Raw genomic sequence first — 18,646 nt, forward strand, 5'->3', positions numbered from 1 at the left:
CTCCTCCCCCTCTTCTTCCTCCTCCTCCTCCTCCTCCTCATTCTCTCTCCAAGACCACGTATGCCCAAAAAGGTCAAACCTTGCCCTTCCCCCTCGTGCCGTCCCTGTCGTTCGATGCCCTGTGAGCACCCGTAGGGACGTGAAAAAAGTGCGAGACGACGTCGATCGAAATTCCAAGAGGACGGCGGTGAATCCTGCCTTCGTGAGGACCGTCTCGAGGATTTGAGCGAAGACAGGGTAAGAGGTCTGAGGATGCCTCTCCAAGGGGGCTGAATCGTTGAAAGGGTTGGACTTGTCGTAGGTCGATTACCGTTAACTCAATAATACCGGCGCGAATGAAATGGTCGATTTCCAGTGGGATTCTCGGTCGATGCAAGCGCAATTCTCCAACGCGGACGATCCGTGAGACTATTGTCCTCGCGAGATCACGAGATTCGAGATATGTCAGCGTGTGCTGAATGTGCCACGAAACGAATGAAAGTGTATTTCCTTAAAAATCCAAGTGGCCTATTAGACTCCTCTCTTCCTAGACTGTCGCGATCTAGTAAGCCACTAGTCCAATAAACGGCTTGGCGCGATTTTATGAGCTGCAGCGACGGGAGAGATCATCCTCACACACCGGTTTTCGGCTGCACGAAGACGCAGAGACTTATGGGAGGAGAGAGGAGAGAGAGCACGGTCCACCCTTTAATCTCTCTCTCTCTCTTTCTCTCTTTCATATTTTTTCCTCTTTAGTCTCCGGCGAGTTCGCCGACTGAGATCGATGAGTACTAACTCGCGCGCGAAAACACGTACGGCGGGCAGACGAACGGACGGACGAAGGGTTGGAGGGATGGGGTTCGGGAAAGGGAAACGGATGTGTATCGATCTCGCCCCTAGGGACTCTGTAGGATTAGGACGTCACGGTAGCCACCCACGACGACGCACGGGGCCACGAGGCAGGCGTGCAGGAGCGGCGCGAGGACCTGGTGGCCCTTGGCAACCGGTTGCCAGGAATCGCGCGCGCCTCTCCTCGCCTCCTCCTCCTCGTCGTCTCTTCTCGTCTCGTTTCCTCTCGTCTCTTCTCGTCTCGTTTCCTCTCGTCTCTCTACTTCGTCTCACCTCTCCTCGCCGCGTCTCGTCGCGAGAGAGCCACGAGTCGATAACGGAAAAGCGCTCGTCCTCGCGAATGAACAGGCGAACGAACGGACGATTGGGCCCTTTTACTGACCGCGTGTCTTTGAAGAAAGAGGAACAATGCGCGGCCACGTAGGGAAGCGAGGGAGGAGTCGCGCAAATAGATGTGTTAACAATGCGAGAGTGAATAATGAGACGGACGATAACAAGCTTTACATTTGTTGCTAGTAAATGACACGTGCGTCGCCTGGCATAAGGTCCTTTACGCGTACCTGCACGCCGTCGGAAATTTAATTATGGCGGCCTCGATCTTTGCATTGCGACACGAGGTATAATCCGCATCGTTGGACACGTGTCCCGCCGGGAGATCCGTCTCCGTGCACGAAGGGAGGTCGGGTGAATTAGGATAGAAGCAATTAAAAGCAGAGTCCCCGTTATCAACCAACTAGAAGTTAGCAGAATCTTCGCGAACGGAAGATCACTCTTACTTCCGGCCTTATCCCCGCGAAAATTGGGCGAAACAGAGGAACACGAAAGAAGGAAAGGAAAGGAGATCAAGAGCTGAATTAAAATTAGAAGAAACCCGTTTTTCTATTCGAAAACGCCTCTTTTCCCAGTATCTTTAATTAATCCGTTCTTCGCGCGTGAGAACTCTCCGGTATCCACGGGATCGATTTTTCTGAAAATAGTCGCTCCGTGCGGCAGATAGATTTAGAAACGCGGACTAGATAGTATCGGAATTACATCCATGTACCTTCTTCAACGAACGAATGTGCGCCAACTCGCGCGGCGCGTCCTACCGATCTCGACAGAGCGCCGAGCGAACGCGCGCTTCTTTTCCGCGAGGTCGAAATTTCAATTCCCTCTCGGTGGTGTTCTCGAAGACGCGTGTCTCGGTGTATCAATAAGGTTACTCGCGTCACATCCGGTTTCGGGCCCAAGTGCGGCGCGAGATTCGCCCCTGCGACATCAAGCATCCAATGACGCAACGCGCCACCCTCGACCTGCCCGCACCCCTCCGCTCGCGCGTCACACCCATCCCGCTTCCGCATACCACGCGCATACCCCTAACCTAACCTATATCACTTTCTTAGGTCGTTGATCCTGCGGACGGGCGCGCGCGATCGAACGCGCGCCGCGCTGCGTTTTGCGCGGCGCGCGACTCCTCGCCGAAATATGAGCGGGCCGCCCGCCGAAGCGCCTAATTAGCCAGCCTCGTAACCGGTATCTCGCGCTATCCGAATGCCTCTACGACGCATCTTATCGCAAAGTATATATACGAGGCGTCACTGTGGATTCTCATTTCCCGCTCGTCGGAGAGAACAACGCGCGCATCCCGTATTGCGACAGAAAAAGATAACATAACAAACATTATTCGCGTTTCAATTTGAACTTGTGAACACATTACGTTCTTCATGTGAACGTGGAAATTTATGTACATGTCGAGTGACAATACTTAGCGATTTTTTAGTCACATCGCGAAGCTTCTGCTCACACAATAACTCAATATTATTATTTATAATACGCATTATTTGTAATCTTTTGTCATTGAAAAGAGTGCGAACGAAGAACTAAAACATTTAAATATATTTCACTTGATATAAGTTTTAATTGTCTTACATTGGCGTTAAAACTCACATTTGCCAGAATTTTTTCTATTTAAGAATTGTAAATCTAGTTGAACTCTAATCATTTCTTATATTTGAAAGAAATAACATGTTCTCAAGACGTTCTAAAACACTCTTCAACAGCATCCTAAATCCTGAATACATCCAGCACGATTTTGAGATATCTTGTGCTATCCGGGTACTTTTAACCGCTTTTTCAGTACATTTCCGTGTCTTCTAATTTTCTTTACTACATTGTGAACACGTATGGGTCATTTTATCTTTGTCCTTAAGCGAAACTAATTCTGGCACTTATCAGTTTACCACTTTGCATAGTCTAGCTACCGGCAAGCTAGTTAGTTACATGCCGTTTAACGGTTGAAATTATCGTAAAAGGAAAATAATACGCCATAGATATTAATAAATATCAGATCAAGTCGGAACATACCATGTCGTTCGTGCGTGTTGCAACGAAAAACGAACACGTAGTGTATCTTCAATCCAATATAATTCCAAAAATAGAAAGCTTGAACGACCTAGACAGACTCCGAGAGTCTCAGAAGCGTATCTTTTAAGACATTTTGGAAATATTATCGATAGATTGAGATACTCGAATACTGTACCTGAGTCTGTCAAGTACAATATTCACTGAGTCGCTCGCAAATACAAATATTTTTTTTTTAATTATCTGAACGTTCAAGTATTCAGATTACTTTCGTCGTGCTGGACTAAAAACTAAAATTTTAAGTATTACGTTTTTATCAATCTACATTGTATATTCTGAAAAGTTCGCTGTATCGATTGCACATAAATAATACCTTTCCAAAACTGCGGCAATGCTTACATCAGTGCGAGCAGACCTTCGTCAGTACGAGCGGTTCACGCAATGTTCGAATCTCAGAGCTTCTCGTCCTCGCATTAATCACTTAAAACTTTAACAATTGGCACATATCTTATACTAATACGACTATTCTATTTATATTAAGCCACGCGAGTGTTACGATTTCAAAGAAAAACGTGAATTAAAATAAACGCCATATTAAAACTGCACGACGTTTGCACATCATTTAAATTATCTTCAAACTTATTTCTCTTCCTCGAATTTTTATTTCTTTTTTGTAGCACAATTCAATACCAAGTGAAATGGACTTTCATTTCTCAATAATGAATACTTTGTTCTTTTTAGCTGCATTGAGGCTGCACGAGAACTGAGATAGAATACGCGATGACAGTACAAATTTTCACGAGTATAAGAATATAGAAGAAGGCAAAAAAGACGTAATGTAGTACAGTAATTAATATGCCGTTGTAGTTTTTGTATATCATGAATAGAAAATGATTTACTTTCTCTAGTAGCATATTTAATTATATACGTTACGCACACAAAAATTGAAGAATTACTTTTCTTGACTACAAATAGACGGAATTGAACAGACTATAACTTTCGTAAAAATTATGATAATGAAATAACTCACGAAGCATTTTATAACTTCAAGACTATAATTTGCAAATATTTTATTGAATATAAAGTTTAATTATTTTTTACGATAATATATGGAAACTTAAATCGAAATTTATCAAATATAAAGATTTGCAATAAAATTTCTTGAGTTGTACCACGAAAACAAAAAGTTATATATATAATGTTTTTCGAAGTTTCTCATTATCGTCATTTCGTCAAAATTGTAGCCCATTGAATTTAACCCCTTTCACTGCATAGTAAAAGAACATCTGACCGTTGAGTTGCACAACTTGAAAATAAAAAGTACGTCTAACTTATCGTTTGATTTGACCACATGCTCAACGTTTTTATAAATAGAATTCCTCTAGCAGAGTTAGAGCAAAGCGTGACAATTCCTGATTGGTCTGCATTTTATTCGCCATTTTTAGGGGTGACGTGAGTAAAAGTGAAAGAGAAACTCTGAGACTGAAATGACAAAGCACGTTGAAGCTTCTCTCTCATTTCCACCCTAAATGGCGGACAAACTCTGAAGCAAACGTCCCATAGCGCGGAAATTTTCAGCGGAACGAAATGCGCAGAACCAGCACGACCAATCAGGAAAACAGAAAAAGCGGCGGAAAGAAAGTGGAATGGCTATGATTGGTTGCGCTGACTCCGCGCGTTCCGTTCCGCTGAAGATTTCCGCGCTATGGGAAACGTCGGCCTGACTTAAGGAACTCTACTGATAAAAAACAGTAGCGACTCGTAGCGGAGACTTTGGAACGATAACCCATCTCCTAAACCCAGTAAAAACGTGATTAACGGGATACCTGGCGCCATTTAGCGGTATACCGATAGACCTGCTTCACTAAACAAAATTTGAGTGTGATCTAAACGAGTCTTCAATTTCAACTGAAGAGGGTTCGAGTCTTGGCTAAAGGAATGCTGACGTTAAAGTTAGTTCCAAATTCTTCGCTACGAGTCGCTACCGTCTTCAATGAAGAACCGAGCACGTAGTACAAATCAACCATGCTTCAGCCGAGAGAATTTTTTACAAGTGGTACGACACTATGACTAGTCAGCCGAATTTTGTTTTCTACTAATTAACTTTGTAGGTCAATTTAATTATTACATATTTTAATACAAAATGTGATGCAATATATTCACAATATCACATAATTCCACTTCGATAAATTAATTAAATATCCATTGGCGATTTAATCAGCGCGTATTCAAACATGGATGACAAAACGTCAAACGGAGACAGTCGTGAAACGGTAAACAGTAGGCCGCAATTCGGAACACGAAACTTACCTAGTGACGGAAATATTTTCCAGCACAATGCATGGTAAGATAAAGCTCTGTACTATATAACTGCACGTATATTGACGTTTTAATTTGACGTTTCATCAAGCACGTGTTTGCGAAATCTAACCTAACCTAACCATATTTAGAAACGATAATAACATAAAATGAACACTTTTATATATGATTAAGGCTAAATTCGTCTTGCATATTTTCTTGTTGAAATCATCGTTTTATCTTTACCGCTCATTACATGTCAAAGGAAGATAGAATGATGTTTCTAGCACAAAAGGTAAGACGAACATAGCCTAAATATTTTGTATTACGAAAGGGACAACGTCACGTGGGACGAGGAACAAGAAAAGCTCGCACAACGCAAAGTGAATGAAAATTCGATTGTTACGGTATCCTCTGAACAACTCTTAAAATATGAGACTGAAGCGGATAAATATTGGGACAAATTTTACGGTGTGCATAACGATGGGTATGCAAAGAAAATTTCAGAACTTTGAATTTAATCATAAATTATTCGACGATATATAACAATTAAACAATATAAAAGCATTAGCCAGATTTATATATTTTACTTATTGCATTATTTCAGACGTATGTTTTTTAATTGATATATTTACTACTTCAGATTCTTTAAAAACCGACACTGGCTGTTGACTGAATTTCCAGAATTAGCACCCGATATAGTAAAGCAAAATACTGAAAGACCAATGCGAGCTGCACTTGCAGATCAAGATAAGAACCATGGCGATAGATATATTAAAATTCTTGATTTACCATGCAAAGATGGTTGTAGGATTTTAGAGATAGGCTGTGGTGTAGGAAACACTGTGTTTCCTATACTTACGTATAACGTAGACCCAAAGTTATTTGTATATTGTTGTGATTTTTCCACTAAAGCTATTGATATATTGCAACAAAATCCCGCATATAACGTAGATAGGTAAGCAAGATATATAAACAGGCTCTGCTGGTATTCAAACTAAAGTGAGAGAATTAAAGCTTTTAAAAGAGTTACACACGGTTGTCTAATGTAAACTGAAATTTATAATGTGTTGGTAAATAATAATCCAAATATTATCCTTCCATAGTATAAATGGCTGTTAAGGGCTTTAATTATCTCATTTTAATTTAGATAAAGTTAAAATGATAAAAATCATTGAGTAAAACGCGAGATGGGTGGCTAGATCGTATATGTGTGATTTTAGGTGCAAAGCATTTGTTCTTGATGTAACTCAAGAAACATGGACGACTCCTTTCGAACCTGAAAGTTTGGACATTGTCGTCTTGATATTTGTATTGTCTGCCATCCATCCTGATAAGTATGTTGGGGATTTCTATATCATTGATTATTACAATATTATGATTATTTCATGTATCTGTGTATGTTTTATTTCTTATGTCTTTTTCTTATATATCTTTATATTTTTTCTCCCTTAGCTTTATATATTTGTTTTTTTATAATTTATTGAAAGGGAAATGGAAATGTTTTATTATGTTACTTGATTATGTTGCAGAATGCAACATGTTGTGCGGCAGATACACAGGTACTTGAAACCGGGTGGGATAGTTTTGTTTCGCGATTACGGCAGATACGACTTAGCGCAATTGAGATTTAAGAAGGGCAATTGTCTCGGCGGTAACTTTTACGCACGCGGAGACGGTACTAGAGTCTATTTTTTTCTGCAAGGTAATATTCCCTTTTGAGATATTTGTTCTACTTTAAAATTGCAATATTTGCTCGAAAATTCCCATAAATATTAATTATTTCAGAGGATGTCAAAACGTTATTTACCGATAATGGCTTCACAGAAGAACAAAATTTCGCGGATAGACGACTACAAGTTAACAGAGGTAAACAATTGAGTATGTACAGAGTGTGGATCCAGGCGAAATATCGGAAGATATTCGCATAAAAACAAGCAAGAACGAATCCTATGATTTACCGAGATCTCTATTGGACAAATTAAAGTTTACGACTGAAAATATTATTCGAAATAAAAAAGTCGAATACTTGCGTAAAAATTAATAGTATCGATTAATATAATTAATATAAATTGTGTACTTTCTATACCTGGGTACTTAAATATTCGAATACACAGATGTGGGAATTATTCGATTTATACCGACGACACTAGTAAAAATTATATTTCTATATGTTTCTCTGTTTCTCGATAGTATTTCTCTAATTCGCTTGTCATTGTTCGATATTCATAAAAAATTCATCTCACACAATGCTTGTTTAAATGCCATTTTCCTTAATCCACATATACATATAATAAATTTGACTGAATACATGATCAAACACTATGTAAATTTTTTAAATATAACAATAAAATTATATAAAAAAACACGTTGATATAACAATATAACGAAATATAAATCATTTATATCGGATTATACTCAGATTGCATCATATGTATATATATTGTAAATTATATTTAAATATATAAATGTAATTTACAATCCGCACAAAAATTATATCTTTAAAAAAATTGCATACCATTCAAATATTCATATACATCAGTAAATGTATGCGGAATGCTTCATAATTCTATCTCGATCAATATTAATTTATTAGATTCGACAGAGCTTGCATCTTCCAATAATTGTGATTCTTCAACAATTCTTCAATCAACCATGCAATCCACTGCATTTTAAAATACTTTTAATCTTCCTCCCTTGCTGATTATAAGCTCCCTCGCTGGATGAGAAAATATAGGTTAAATACAACAGCCGTGTAATATTAAAATAATTTAATTCCACAGTTTGTGACAGATAGAGTCAAAGAGGTTGACAAGCCTTTACACGTCCACCACTAATTAGACTCAGTGACGTTATTCCTTCCCTAAAATTAGAATGTAATTGTCGTGAGAGAAATCCTGAACAACGAAAATATATCTCACTACGACGACTAAATCTCGGTCGAGCTCGCGGATATTATTTACAATAGTTTAAATATTCGGTTGATGAAAAAGGTACGTCGTCTCGTTTTCCTATTAAATTCTATCTATACTATCAAGTTTAGTGTTTGGGTTTCTTAAAAAGAAAGTTGAGGAAATATTTTGTATGAAAAAACTATCAATGTCAGTCAATGACGACTGTTTTCCAATCGAGAAAAATTAGTTTGAAACTGTATAATTTCATTTTCGAGTTTGTTCGACAAGTTTATTCGACGACATACCTTTCGCACCAATCTAATATTAATTCCTGATTCCCGCGGCGCGATCAGCCGCTCGTAATGTACTCGCGAATTATTATAACAGATATCGACTGAAAACGCCGTGAGTGAGAACTATTCTAGCTAAAAAATATGGCGAACATGAAAAATTCCATATAATCTTGCATTCTCGTCATACGTAGTATGAGAACGGTACGGGATACGGTGGGAGTTACAGAGGTATGAGAAGAGTTGGAAATACCGAGTGGACCTCTCGGCTCTGTAGACTATATGTTAAATTACTTTTCATATTATTATATTGCAAAAATGAATTGTACTTACTCTGTAGAAGCAAAATCATTGAAGAAATCGATATCGAAAAACTTGAAAACTTTTACTTCGGAATCTCGGAAGTGTTAATACGATAATAGATCTACAAAGTCGAGAGAATTTGGTGGTCAAGTCAGGTTATCATCGTCCCGAACCGTTTAATTCAAAACTTTGTTGATGAGAAGATAGAAGGTGGAAAAGGAGTTTTCGCTCCTTTGTTCATCGTGCTTCGAGTTGATCTTTCATCGCTTTAAAGTAAATACTCTAAAACACTTTTTTCTAAAATCACTGGCCGGTGTTGGTCGGTGTCATCTAATATATAACCAGGAATTGAACAATTATAAAATAAAATTATAACTGTAATCCCTGAAAAAACTCTTGTGATAACATAAGAATCTTTAGTCTTTATGTATCAAATACCATTACAATATCGTTAGACGACACTGCGCAAGATCGACAGCGATAGTATCATGTCTTATGAAACCTATTTCATAATGTTATAACACTTGTAATATTAGAATAGAACGTAAAAAATTTAACATTCTATGTTGATTTAATCAAATCCAAAGCGTACCTTATAAATCAGAAAATTTACTTTCAAAGTGCCTTAAATTATCCATAAAAATCCATAGAACATGAATATAATATATTCTCCATAAAAAATGGACATTTCATGTTGCGAGGGAGTGTATAGTTTCATAAAATTTTGTGTTCATAAAAGTTTGTACCTAAATTTCTGTGCTCATAAAACATTCTTTAAGAAGTAATTAAGACACTTTGAAAACAAATACTTCGATTATTATACCACATTTTTTTTAAGTTCTTATATAGTATAATATAATATTATACATATGTGTATAATACATAATGTATATTACATATTATATAATATACATATAAAACATAGTTCGTAGTCGTGCCGTGTGTCTAATATTACAAGTGTTCTAACTCTGTGAAACACAGACCTGATGCTAATAAGTAAACGCCGTGATTAATCCGTTGTTCGTATACGCCGTCGAGATAATGACGAGGAGGCGAAGAGATCGAAAATACGACGAGAGCGATTAATCCTCGATTATACGACTTGCGGTCGTGTACTTGGGTCCAGTTTGCTCAACAAGTAAAAGGAGCGGTCACTCCGCTTGCTCGAGTAGACCCTGCTAAGTTGCTTAGACTCCTTGGGACTCCTAATTACGTGCCATGCTCGCTCAGAAGAACCTCGCTGGGTCACGCGAGCGGCGCTGTGCTGGAAGTCTCCTCGTTGCTTGTCTCTGCCGGTTTATGCGACAGGTGGTATTCCCGTGCCTTCTCCGCCCAGAGTTTCTCGCCGGCCAGCACTCTGAAACAAAAACAAAAACCTAGTTAATATCACATATCTTGCGACAGAAAGTTTTCTACAAGCTATAGATTTTTTTTTTTATAAAGTGTAATTTTTCTCGAACTACAAAGAGAAAAGTTTTTGAAATTTTCAACAAACGGTACTTCAATGAAGTTACTTTTAACTTGTATAGTTCGAAACTTATAAAATCGCTTATAACTTATGTAGCTTGAAATATTAAATTGAAATAATGTAGAATTTTGAGAAACTCGCTGTAAAGTTAATTTATATGAATTTTACAATACATATTTTTATTTAACCAAACGATTTTACTCGATTTATACGTGTGCCGTTATATTTGAATACTATTGTGAACCAACGTGCACGTAACGTAACGACCATGCGGTATAACAAATTGGCACGTACCGTCTGGTGTTGTCGCTAACTAAACTATCTGGAGCGCCGTAGACAGGCGGATTCGCGTAGGGATCGTAACCGAGCACGGAGAGCATCGGCGCGATGTCGGCCATCTCCCTGATTACTTCTTCGGGAATGTTGCCGACCCATTTCGTCAATGCCGCTAGATTCACCGGCTTTATGATTTGATCCGACGATCTCTCGACTCTGTAAAGTGTAAAATTAATATCAGTAACGTGGAACATTATTTTATTAAGTGTATCAGTTTTATTATATTATTAAATTGTATAATATGAATTATTGGATTTCTCAGGGAGGAATGCAAAATGTTTATTTTTTTTAATTTAAACATTTTATTTGCCGAAATAACTATCATTTGATTGAATGGCTTTTTGCTAACGCAATTCCAACAGAAAAACTCCTCTCTCGAAGAAATCCTGGTCTTTGAAAGATACAAAATTTATGAAGCTTCTTTCGACCTCATCACATTATGCGAAATGTTTTATTTCGCGTGTAATGTTCCAAATTGCGAAATAAGTGGTAATCTGTCAGCTAAAGATAGATATGGGGGATGTGGCAAGTTTTCATAGAAAATCGTTCAGCTTTTATAAGATAATCTGAGCTGTATGTGGTTTTGGATTGTCATGAAAGAGGATCGTCCCGTGTCTGTTGATTAATGCAGGCTCCATTGCGGTAAGTTTTCTATATATTTCTTCCCAATTTCATGAAATATGAAATATGAATCAGTACTAATCACCCATCAGTACTAATCTAGGCCTTAGAAATGAAAAGTGAACGACATTCCTTGCAATCTATATAAAAATGTCTTCGGCTTGCATTCTGGATGTTTACCGCGATTAACTCAGTAAGAATTGCATGAACTTTAAGTTAACAAATTCGGACTTTTCAACACTCAATCATGTGATCAATTTGATCAATTTGTGAGTCCGATATTTATATTACACGACCTATTTCAACATTAATATAACGAAACATTATGTTATCGCATTATTGTATTATTCAATGAAGTAAAATTGTTATATTATTTTCGCGTTAATACAACGAAATGTTACTTCATTACGTTATTATATTACTTAAAGTTTCAATAATACTCGCAACATTATTCTGTTATATTGGTTGTTATATTATATTACATTATATTATACGATGATATTTTAATGCGTGTACGGGATTATTTAAAAATTCGCTAAAAGTGAACACGCAGTGTTGTTTTTAATGGTGTTAATATCGAGATATCCGATATATTATCTGATTAAATCACATAGATATTATCTGATTACATCACATAGATGTTCGAGTACCATGACTAGAATATATATAGTACCTCAGAAAAAAAATCTGCTGATACGAAATCAGCTGCTACAGGAATCAATAATAGATAGTATAAATGGGAATATTATTAAATATTACACAAAATGAAATGAAAATTCTTTACTCTCCGCAGACATCCGATAATATCCAATTACACGTACAGACATTACGCTGATACTGACAGTAACAGTAAAACTTTTAAGTTGTTAAAAACTCGTGATAAGCGTACGCGACGTTTTTACTGAGAAAAAAATTAATTACTAATTTCGCCAGGTGAGGATAATACGCTTCACTAATTTTCAAGCGCGCTGTTTCTTTCTGTACTCACTTGCTCAGAGGTACCCCGCCGGGTTTGTTAATGAATTCCTCGTGATGCATGACGGACTCGTTCCAGGGTACGTCCAAAAAATTTAATATCTTCTTCATCCACTGACGCGGATGTAGCACCAGCTGCTCGTAGGGGACCATCAGGCATCTCTCCGGTCCTAGTTCTCTACACTGACCGTACATCACGGAAATCGCGTGATTCCACCTGATGAGAGACTGCCGGTAGGACGATAAATCGAACCCCGTTATGGTGACCTGAGAAAGGAAGAAAAATTGTCGTGGAGAAACCGTATTCTATTCTCTGCGTGAAATCTCAGTCGCGTTTTCCACATTCAAAGAACGACTGAAGAAGATCGTCACTGAATAGCGTTAACGTTTAAATTCGATCAATCCACTCTTCTCAGATATTTAGTCGCTTTAAAATACAATTTGATATAGAGAGACGATGAACTGCTTTATCGTGCGGACTTAATAACATTCTTTCGCGAGAGTAACGTAAAATATAATCTGATCGACGATGTTGTTGCCTTACCTTCCTGGATATGATGGAATGCACCGTGGCGCGTCCGTCGCGCACCATGAATATAAATTTGGCGTTCGGGAAGAGTTCCAGAATATACGAGCCCATCTTGAGGGTGAGAGGGTCCTTGTTGCACAGCCTCGGCGCAGGCTCGGCGTGTCGCGCTATTATCTCCAAGCAGAAGGCCGCTATCGCGCTGTCTATCACCTACAAAAAATGGACACATTTGGATACTTCAAAGTTTCAAACCATGGGGGATCAGCGTTCCTCTCTTCCATTTTTTTCCTCCTACATACTTTCGGTCGAGACAAATGCGTACTATCGAACAACGTAAATCTTCCTGTACCGGAATAGAAAGTTCCCAGTGTTCTTCCACGAGAAAGTGCGCGAACACGCGCGAAAAGTATTACTTCCGATAAACGCAGAAAAACGCAAGAACTTTTTACGGCGAATCTTTTGAGAAATATCCTTGCGCGATGTTTAAATTATTCAAATCTGTCGGAACACATTCTTTTTCCCTTCACTCGCGTCTCGCTTCCATACGCGCGCCTCCACTTACTTCTTTCGAGATTCCTGCCTCGGTCAACCGTAAATTCTCCTTCTCTGACTTGGACCAGTGCATCTTCATCTGAAGAATCCGCGGTATGACCCTCGTCTCTTGTCCGCACCTGAGACAAAGCCCCATCAAAGTCATTCAACCGAATGGATTAATATGACAAATAGATGTGTCTAGTGCACTTTTCAAAACGAGGAGAGGATGTGGACGCGACTCACGAGTATTATTTCGAAGTGTTACACGAAACTAAAAATGCGCGCATATTGAGAGACGCGGGAAATTTCTCCAATTACAGAGTCAAATAACGTAAGGATCGTTCACTGTATGTTATTTATACAGAAACTTCAATGTAAAGTCCGTGAAGTCGACAAGTGGAAGTGAACATTCTGTGTAGCACGTGTATTATTTTATTCTTTAAAATTTTAATTTTCATTTAAATACATTGATTTCTTGTTGGATATATTATTCTAATAATCTCTACAGGGGACTCACCGCACATCAGGGTGCGCGTCCAACATGGCACGCATCAGGGTCGTTCCCGATCGTGGTACACCGCCAATAAAGATGAGCGGCATGTAACGATCGTACGTGTATGTCTTGCGATCGAACGGCCCGATCACGTATTTCTGTTCAGGAAATCAATTTTATTTATTTATTCATTTACTTATTAACGGGGAAAATATTCCCTTTACAAAAAAGGATTAAAGTATATATAAAGATATATTATGATGTACACAGAGAAAATGTTGCAGAGTACAAATTACGTTAAAAATTATATTTCGTTTTACAATGTTCCTGGTAAAGCTGGATTATACTGAAATTGTAGGTAAAGTGACTATAGAAATAATAAATTTGACGGTCTATCATAAATATGATAGAAAAAAAACATTCAATTACAATAATTTTGTAGTAAAAAACCAAATATGTATAACATTTTTAAACAAATATATAATAATTTCGGTCATAATTTTTGTATAATCCAAGATTACAAAAATTTTGTTGTAATTTTTACTACAATATTCTCTATGTATGTAGAAAAGAAAAAGATGTTTTAAATTAAACAAAGTTAATTAAATTAATTTCCGAGTATTTCCACTTTTAATTCTTCCTCGTGTCACTAATGAAAGAGGGGATCTACAATTTCTTCGCGTCACATACGAAAATTAGACTCCCTCCGCTTCTCATTTTTAAAACGACACCGTTCGTTCATTGTTGAACGGTTCGCGTATAAGCGGAATTCGTGCGCTTCATTCGTCCGTTCATTTTGCTCACCAGCGTGACTACCTTAATGTAATTAAAGTAAGTCTACGGGAAAATTAATAAAAGCGCGTTTCAAAGCTGACGGCGGCGGACAGCAGGCGTCGAGAGAAGAGAGACTCGGCTGTGTAGTCGGATGGGAACTTGAACCGGTGTATTGAGTAGTCGATAAGATAAGTTCACCCAACTATCCTTCAACTATCATTCAAGAATGTCAAGTATCTCTCCTCGTCTACGCGCTGCGTCAATATAGGAGTGCTTATCTCCGGAACGCTAATGTGGCTTTTCCGTGGTCGTCGAAGGTGCATCAGTTCGATTTATCATCCAGCTCGAAAACGTTAACAGTCGACACGTAACTCACGAAAAATATTTGATTTTGGGGAGGTATCGTTGAAAATTGGAGTTTTCTCTCGCGTGTCTACGCGGTAAAAAATTTTATATTAAATTTAACATGTTTCACATGTCCCAGAGAGTCCACTCAAATGTTTGTATCGATTTAACACAAGGCAGGTATATTAAAAAAAATACAAATATTATGTCAAAAAGTTTACAAAAAAAAAACAGATACTATTTTGAAGCAAACTTTATGTAAAAATAATTGATTTTTTAGAATATGAAATGTAACACCGAAAAATGTTATTTTTACACAAATCAAAGATATTTCATTTATTATTTTTTTTTATTGCGTTGATTTTAAAATAAATTTTGTCTATGATCTCTTGTCCAAAATCTTCTTAATCATGTGCCATTCATTTAATTCAAGTTTTGATATTTGAAAAACTTACTTGTCACGGATGGGATCGAACTTATGAACTCTAGCGTGCTTTTGAGAGTTGCTTACTTTAAACGGGGTTTACAATGAAGATTTAAGTTTTAAACTTTAAGAAATTGACTAACCACAATCGATTTTTACAAGAATATTCAACCGTGGTTGATCAATTTCTTAAAGCTTAAATCTTCATTGTAGACTCCGCTTTCCCTATTATATCATCTCTATTCTGACTGTAGACATACTTCATGTTATATATACTGTAAAATGACGAGAATTTAATTTTCCAATAAAATTAACATCTATAATATATTAATCTAGATAATCACTATAGAATATATAATTTTTAACATTATAAATTTTAATATTACAAATGTTATTAAGATACTTATATATAATAAAAAATGTTTTGAAAGAACAAAAATCTACGTTAAATCAACATAATAGATACTTTAATATGTTTTAAATTTTGTTATCAAAAATGGCTTTAAAGTGTTCATTTTTAAAATAATTGTATGCCAAATGATATGAAAATTTTAAAGTTATAAAGCCGAAATAAATATAATATATTAAAACGTCACGAAAATAATAATATATGAGTTGTATGCTAATTTTACGTTGAAATAATAATAAAAACTTGATGACACAAGGAAATTTTAACATTTTTACGCAAGATTTTTACAGAGGGATCTCGTCGTACGAATAAGAGCGTGTACACAGAGAAACGTGTCTCTCTTGGAAACGCGCGCTTAGCGTTCCAAGATCAACGCCAAAAGGGAAGAAGCCTCGGGGATCGGTAAACGACGACGACGAGGACGACAGGACTGATCGTGAAACTCAACGTTAGCGCGACTGTCATCAAACAGACTTTAACAGTTCGGCGTAATTAATACTTTGACAGTCATTAATTGCCGATTAATAATGCAGAAATTCGCTGGACCAACCACGATAATACATCGTTCGTATCATCATCGTATTATTCCGATTAATTATTATTGTATTATTATCGCGCAGGGTGCGGACATCAGCAGCGATCGGTGGGATCCGACAGGCGGATGAGATAGAATGAGGTCTACCGCGGATAGGTAATTAAAATTTCTCGATTAAATGAAGATGGGGTATTGTCTGACGAAAATCGCTCGACGCGGTGTCTTCAACGTCCCTCGATATATATCGACGTCGATGTCGGTATCAATCAATTAAAACGCCGCTGCAAATAACTCTGACGAAATTCTCGGCTATCCAAAAATGGAGCGCGCCACGTGTGTTTGTTTATTGGAAATCCGGTGGTTATTAAATTCCACCAAATGTGAATCGCGTAAATATATCGCGTCGTTTACGCAACGATTAAACGAAATATTTGCATGACCCATCTTTTTGCGGATAATTCGCATGGAAGATATTGCGGCCAACAATTCGGTCAGACATATCGCAGTTCGGCGCATTCAAGTTTAATCACTTGATTTAAGCTTATCCGCTTTAAAGAAATACCGCGGATACACGCACGTATCTCTTTCTCTTCATCTCTCTCTCTCTATTTATCTATCTGTCTTCCTCTTTTCGTACTCTCGCGCAATTCAACCGTCTTATTTAATCGAGAGAAATCCGCCCTCTTTATTTAAGCGAGGAGAGAATTTATTCTCTTTATTTCGCGCGTCGAGTTGGCAGAAGAAGGAGCGCCGCGCGCGATTTCCGCCCTACGAGCGATTAGATCGACCGAAGAGAGTCGTTAGTTTTCTCACCTCCTTGCCGACCATCACAGCCGTGGGCATGTACTTGCCGGACCCGCAGAAGATGCCTAGCTGATACAGAGCGAAGACGAAGAGGAGGGCCACCAGGCAGGCGATCGGCCCTTTCCGGCCGCTGCGACTCGACAGCAACGACATGTCACCGTGTCAGAAACGGCCTCACCAGGTGCTCCGCGAGCGATCTACTACCTCATCATATCTGCAACATCATTAACAAGTTTTGATACTTATCATGAAATTATAATAGATTTGCGGATGTACAAACTTATTACGAAATACTTGAAACAAATAATACTTTCTTGAATGCACTTTTCTGCAACAATATAATAAAATTGAAAAGCCGAAATAATAGAACGCTCCTTTATAGAGTTAACTAATAGTGAAATATTAATGGCACATAAGGAGCTAGCACGGATGTCTTAGTGCTATTAAATACTAATATAATTTTAATATTAATATGATTGTGGGAGGATAAAAATTGAAAAGAGTTTTTATGAGAAAAAAATTGAAATTCCTTCTCTCCGTGTAGGATTCAACAAATTGCGACTTATATTAGACATACAGCTAAGAATTGCGGTTTTTTATGAAACACTAAATATTACCACTTTATTCTCGTGATCGTATTGTCGTAACGTGTTACACTGCAAGCCATGCAAAATATGAAGCAGACCCCGACTGTTCGGCGGAGACCAAGTCGAAATACGACAATGCAAAACTGTCCGGAGAGTGATGGAAATTTGTCGATGGCGTCGCGCAAAAGTCTCTCTCCTCATCTCTATGGTGCGAGACACACGCGGCTTTTCACCGCCGCCGCGGTCTTTTCTTTCTCAGCATTTCCTTTTTCTTGGCCACCTCGTCGGCTGCCATGAATCTTGCGCCGCACTTCCTCCGCTCGCGTCGATATTGTTTTCGCGCTCGTTCCTTGAGCCCGGTATTTGTCTGGCTTGTCGAATTGTCGTCGTAAAATTGATATCCGTGCAACGCGCGGAAGAAGAGGATGCCTCGCAAACGGGATCGATGTCTACGACGGCATATCCGAGACATATTGTCGCTTTTCGCTCGTTCGCTATCGGAACGATCTCTTCTCTCCCTCTCCTCTCTCTCTCAAATGCTTGCATCGACTTTACGCTAATAGACCAGTGGTAGGAGCAGCCTATAACGCAGGTTGCAAGACCGATCGGAGGATGGCATGAAACGGGTTTCGCGTCGGGCAAATATTTCTTCCTTCCTTTTTTTCTTTTTAAAGCTCCGTTATTCATGTCAAGCTAATCACACGTTTGTTCTGCGTCGTCGTATTTTCTCCGATGCTCGATTACTCGAATATAACGCTATTCGTGGTTTTATATGTTTTATTATTCTTTATATATATATATATATATATATATATATATATATATATATATATATATATATATATTTTTTTTTTTTTTT

The 18,646-nt window shown here is 38.0% G+C and overlaps 2 protein-coding genes across 7 annotated transcripts in view; one reads left to right on the forward strand and one right to left on the reverse strand.

The window, feature by feature from the left end:
* The first annotated feature begins 5,389 nt into the window (after positions 1-5,389).
* On the forward strand, positions 5,390-7,580 carry LOC116852063 (tRNA N(3)-methylcytidine methyltransferase METTL2). Its single transcript, XM_032832047.1, has 6 exons — positions 5,390-5,512; positions 5,801-5,953; positions 6,110-6,424; positions 6,690-6,803; positions 6,999-7,171; positions 7,255-7,580. The coding sequence occupies exons 1-6, from the start codon at positions 5,403-5,405 to the stop codon at positions 7,395-7,397; spliced, it is 1,008 nt and encodes a 335-aa protein (XP_032687938.1). The 5' UTR covers positions 5,390-5,402; the 3' UTR covers positions 7,398-7,580.
* A 642-nt stretch (positions 7,581-8,222) lies between these two features.
* LOC116852062 (protein-tyrosine sulfotransferase) overlaps positions 8,223-18,646 on the reverse strand; it is a 109,715-nt gene continuing 99,291 nt past the window's right edge. For 5 of the 6 annotated variants that reach the window (XM_032832044.1, XM_032832041.1, XM_032832043.1 and 2 more), the window contains 7 exons: positions 17,210-17,414; positions 13,934-14,067; positions 13,445-13,553; positions 12,898-13,092; positions 12,367-12,620; positions 10,716-10,913; positions 8,223-10,310 (listed from right to left, as the gene is read on the reverse strand). In XM_032832044.1, the coding sequence (XP_032687935.1) occupies positions 10,199-10,310; positions 10,716-10,913; positions 12,367-12,620; positions 12,898-13,092; positions 13,445-13,553; positions 13,934-14,067; positions 17,210-17,353 (1,146 nt within the window). In that variant the 5' untranslated portion in view covers positions 17,354-17,414 and the 3' untranslated portion in view covers positions 8,223-10,198. Of the gene's footprint in view, positions 10,311-10,715; positions 10,914-12,366; positions 12,621-12,897; positions 13,093-13,444; positions 13,554-13,933; positions 14,068-17,209; positions 17,415-17,817; positions 18,561-18,646 lie in introns of those variants that run through there. The other variant, XM_032832046.1, reaches the window with a different exon arrangement.

The sequence above is a fragment of the Odontomachus brunneus genome, unplaced genomic scaffold (genome assembly GCF_010583005.1).
Source record: "Odontomachus brunneus isolate Ranch 3 - 2012 unplaced genomic scaffold, Obru_v1 Obru_scaffold_200, whole genome shotgun sequence".
NCBI classification, from domain to species: domain Eukaryota; kingdom Metazoa; phylum Arthropoda; class Insecta; order Hymenoptera; family Formicidae; genus Odontomachus; species Odontomachus brunneus.

Bases quoted from the DNA above. Each gene is read 5' to 3' on its own strand.
- LOC116852063 (XM_032832047.1), top strand. From the start codon at position 5,403: ATGGATGACAAAACGTCAAACGGAGACAGTCGTGAAACGGTAAACAGT. The intron at 6,425-6,689 runs GTAAGCAAGATA...GTGTGATTTTAG, and splicing joins CCCGCATATAACGTAGATAG to GTGCAAAGCATTTGTTCTTG. The intron at 6,804-6,998 runs GTATGTTGGGGA...ATTATGTTGCAG, and splicing joins TCTGCCATCCATCCTGATAA to AATGCAACATGTTGTGCGGC.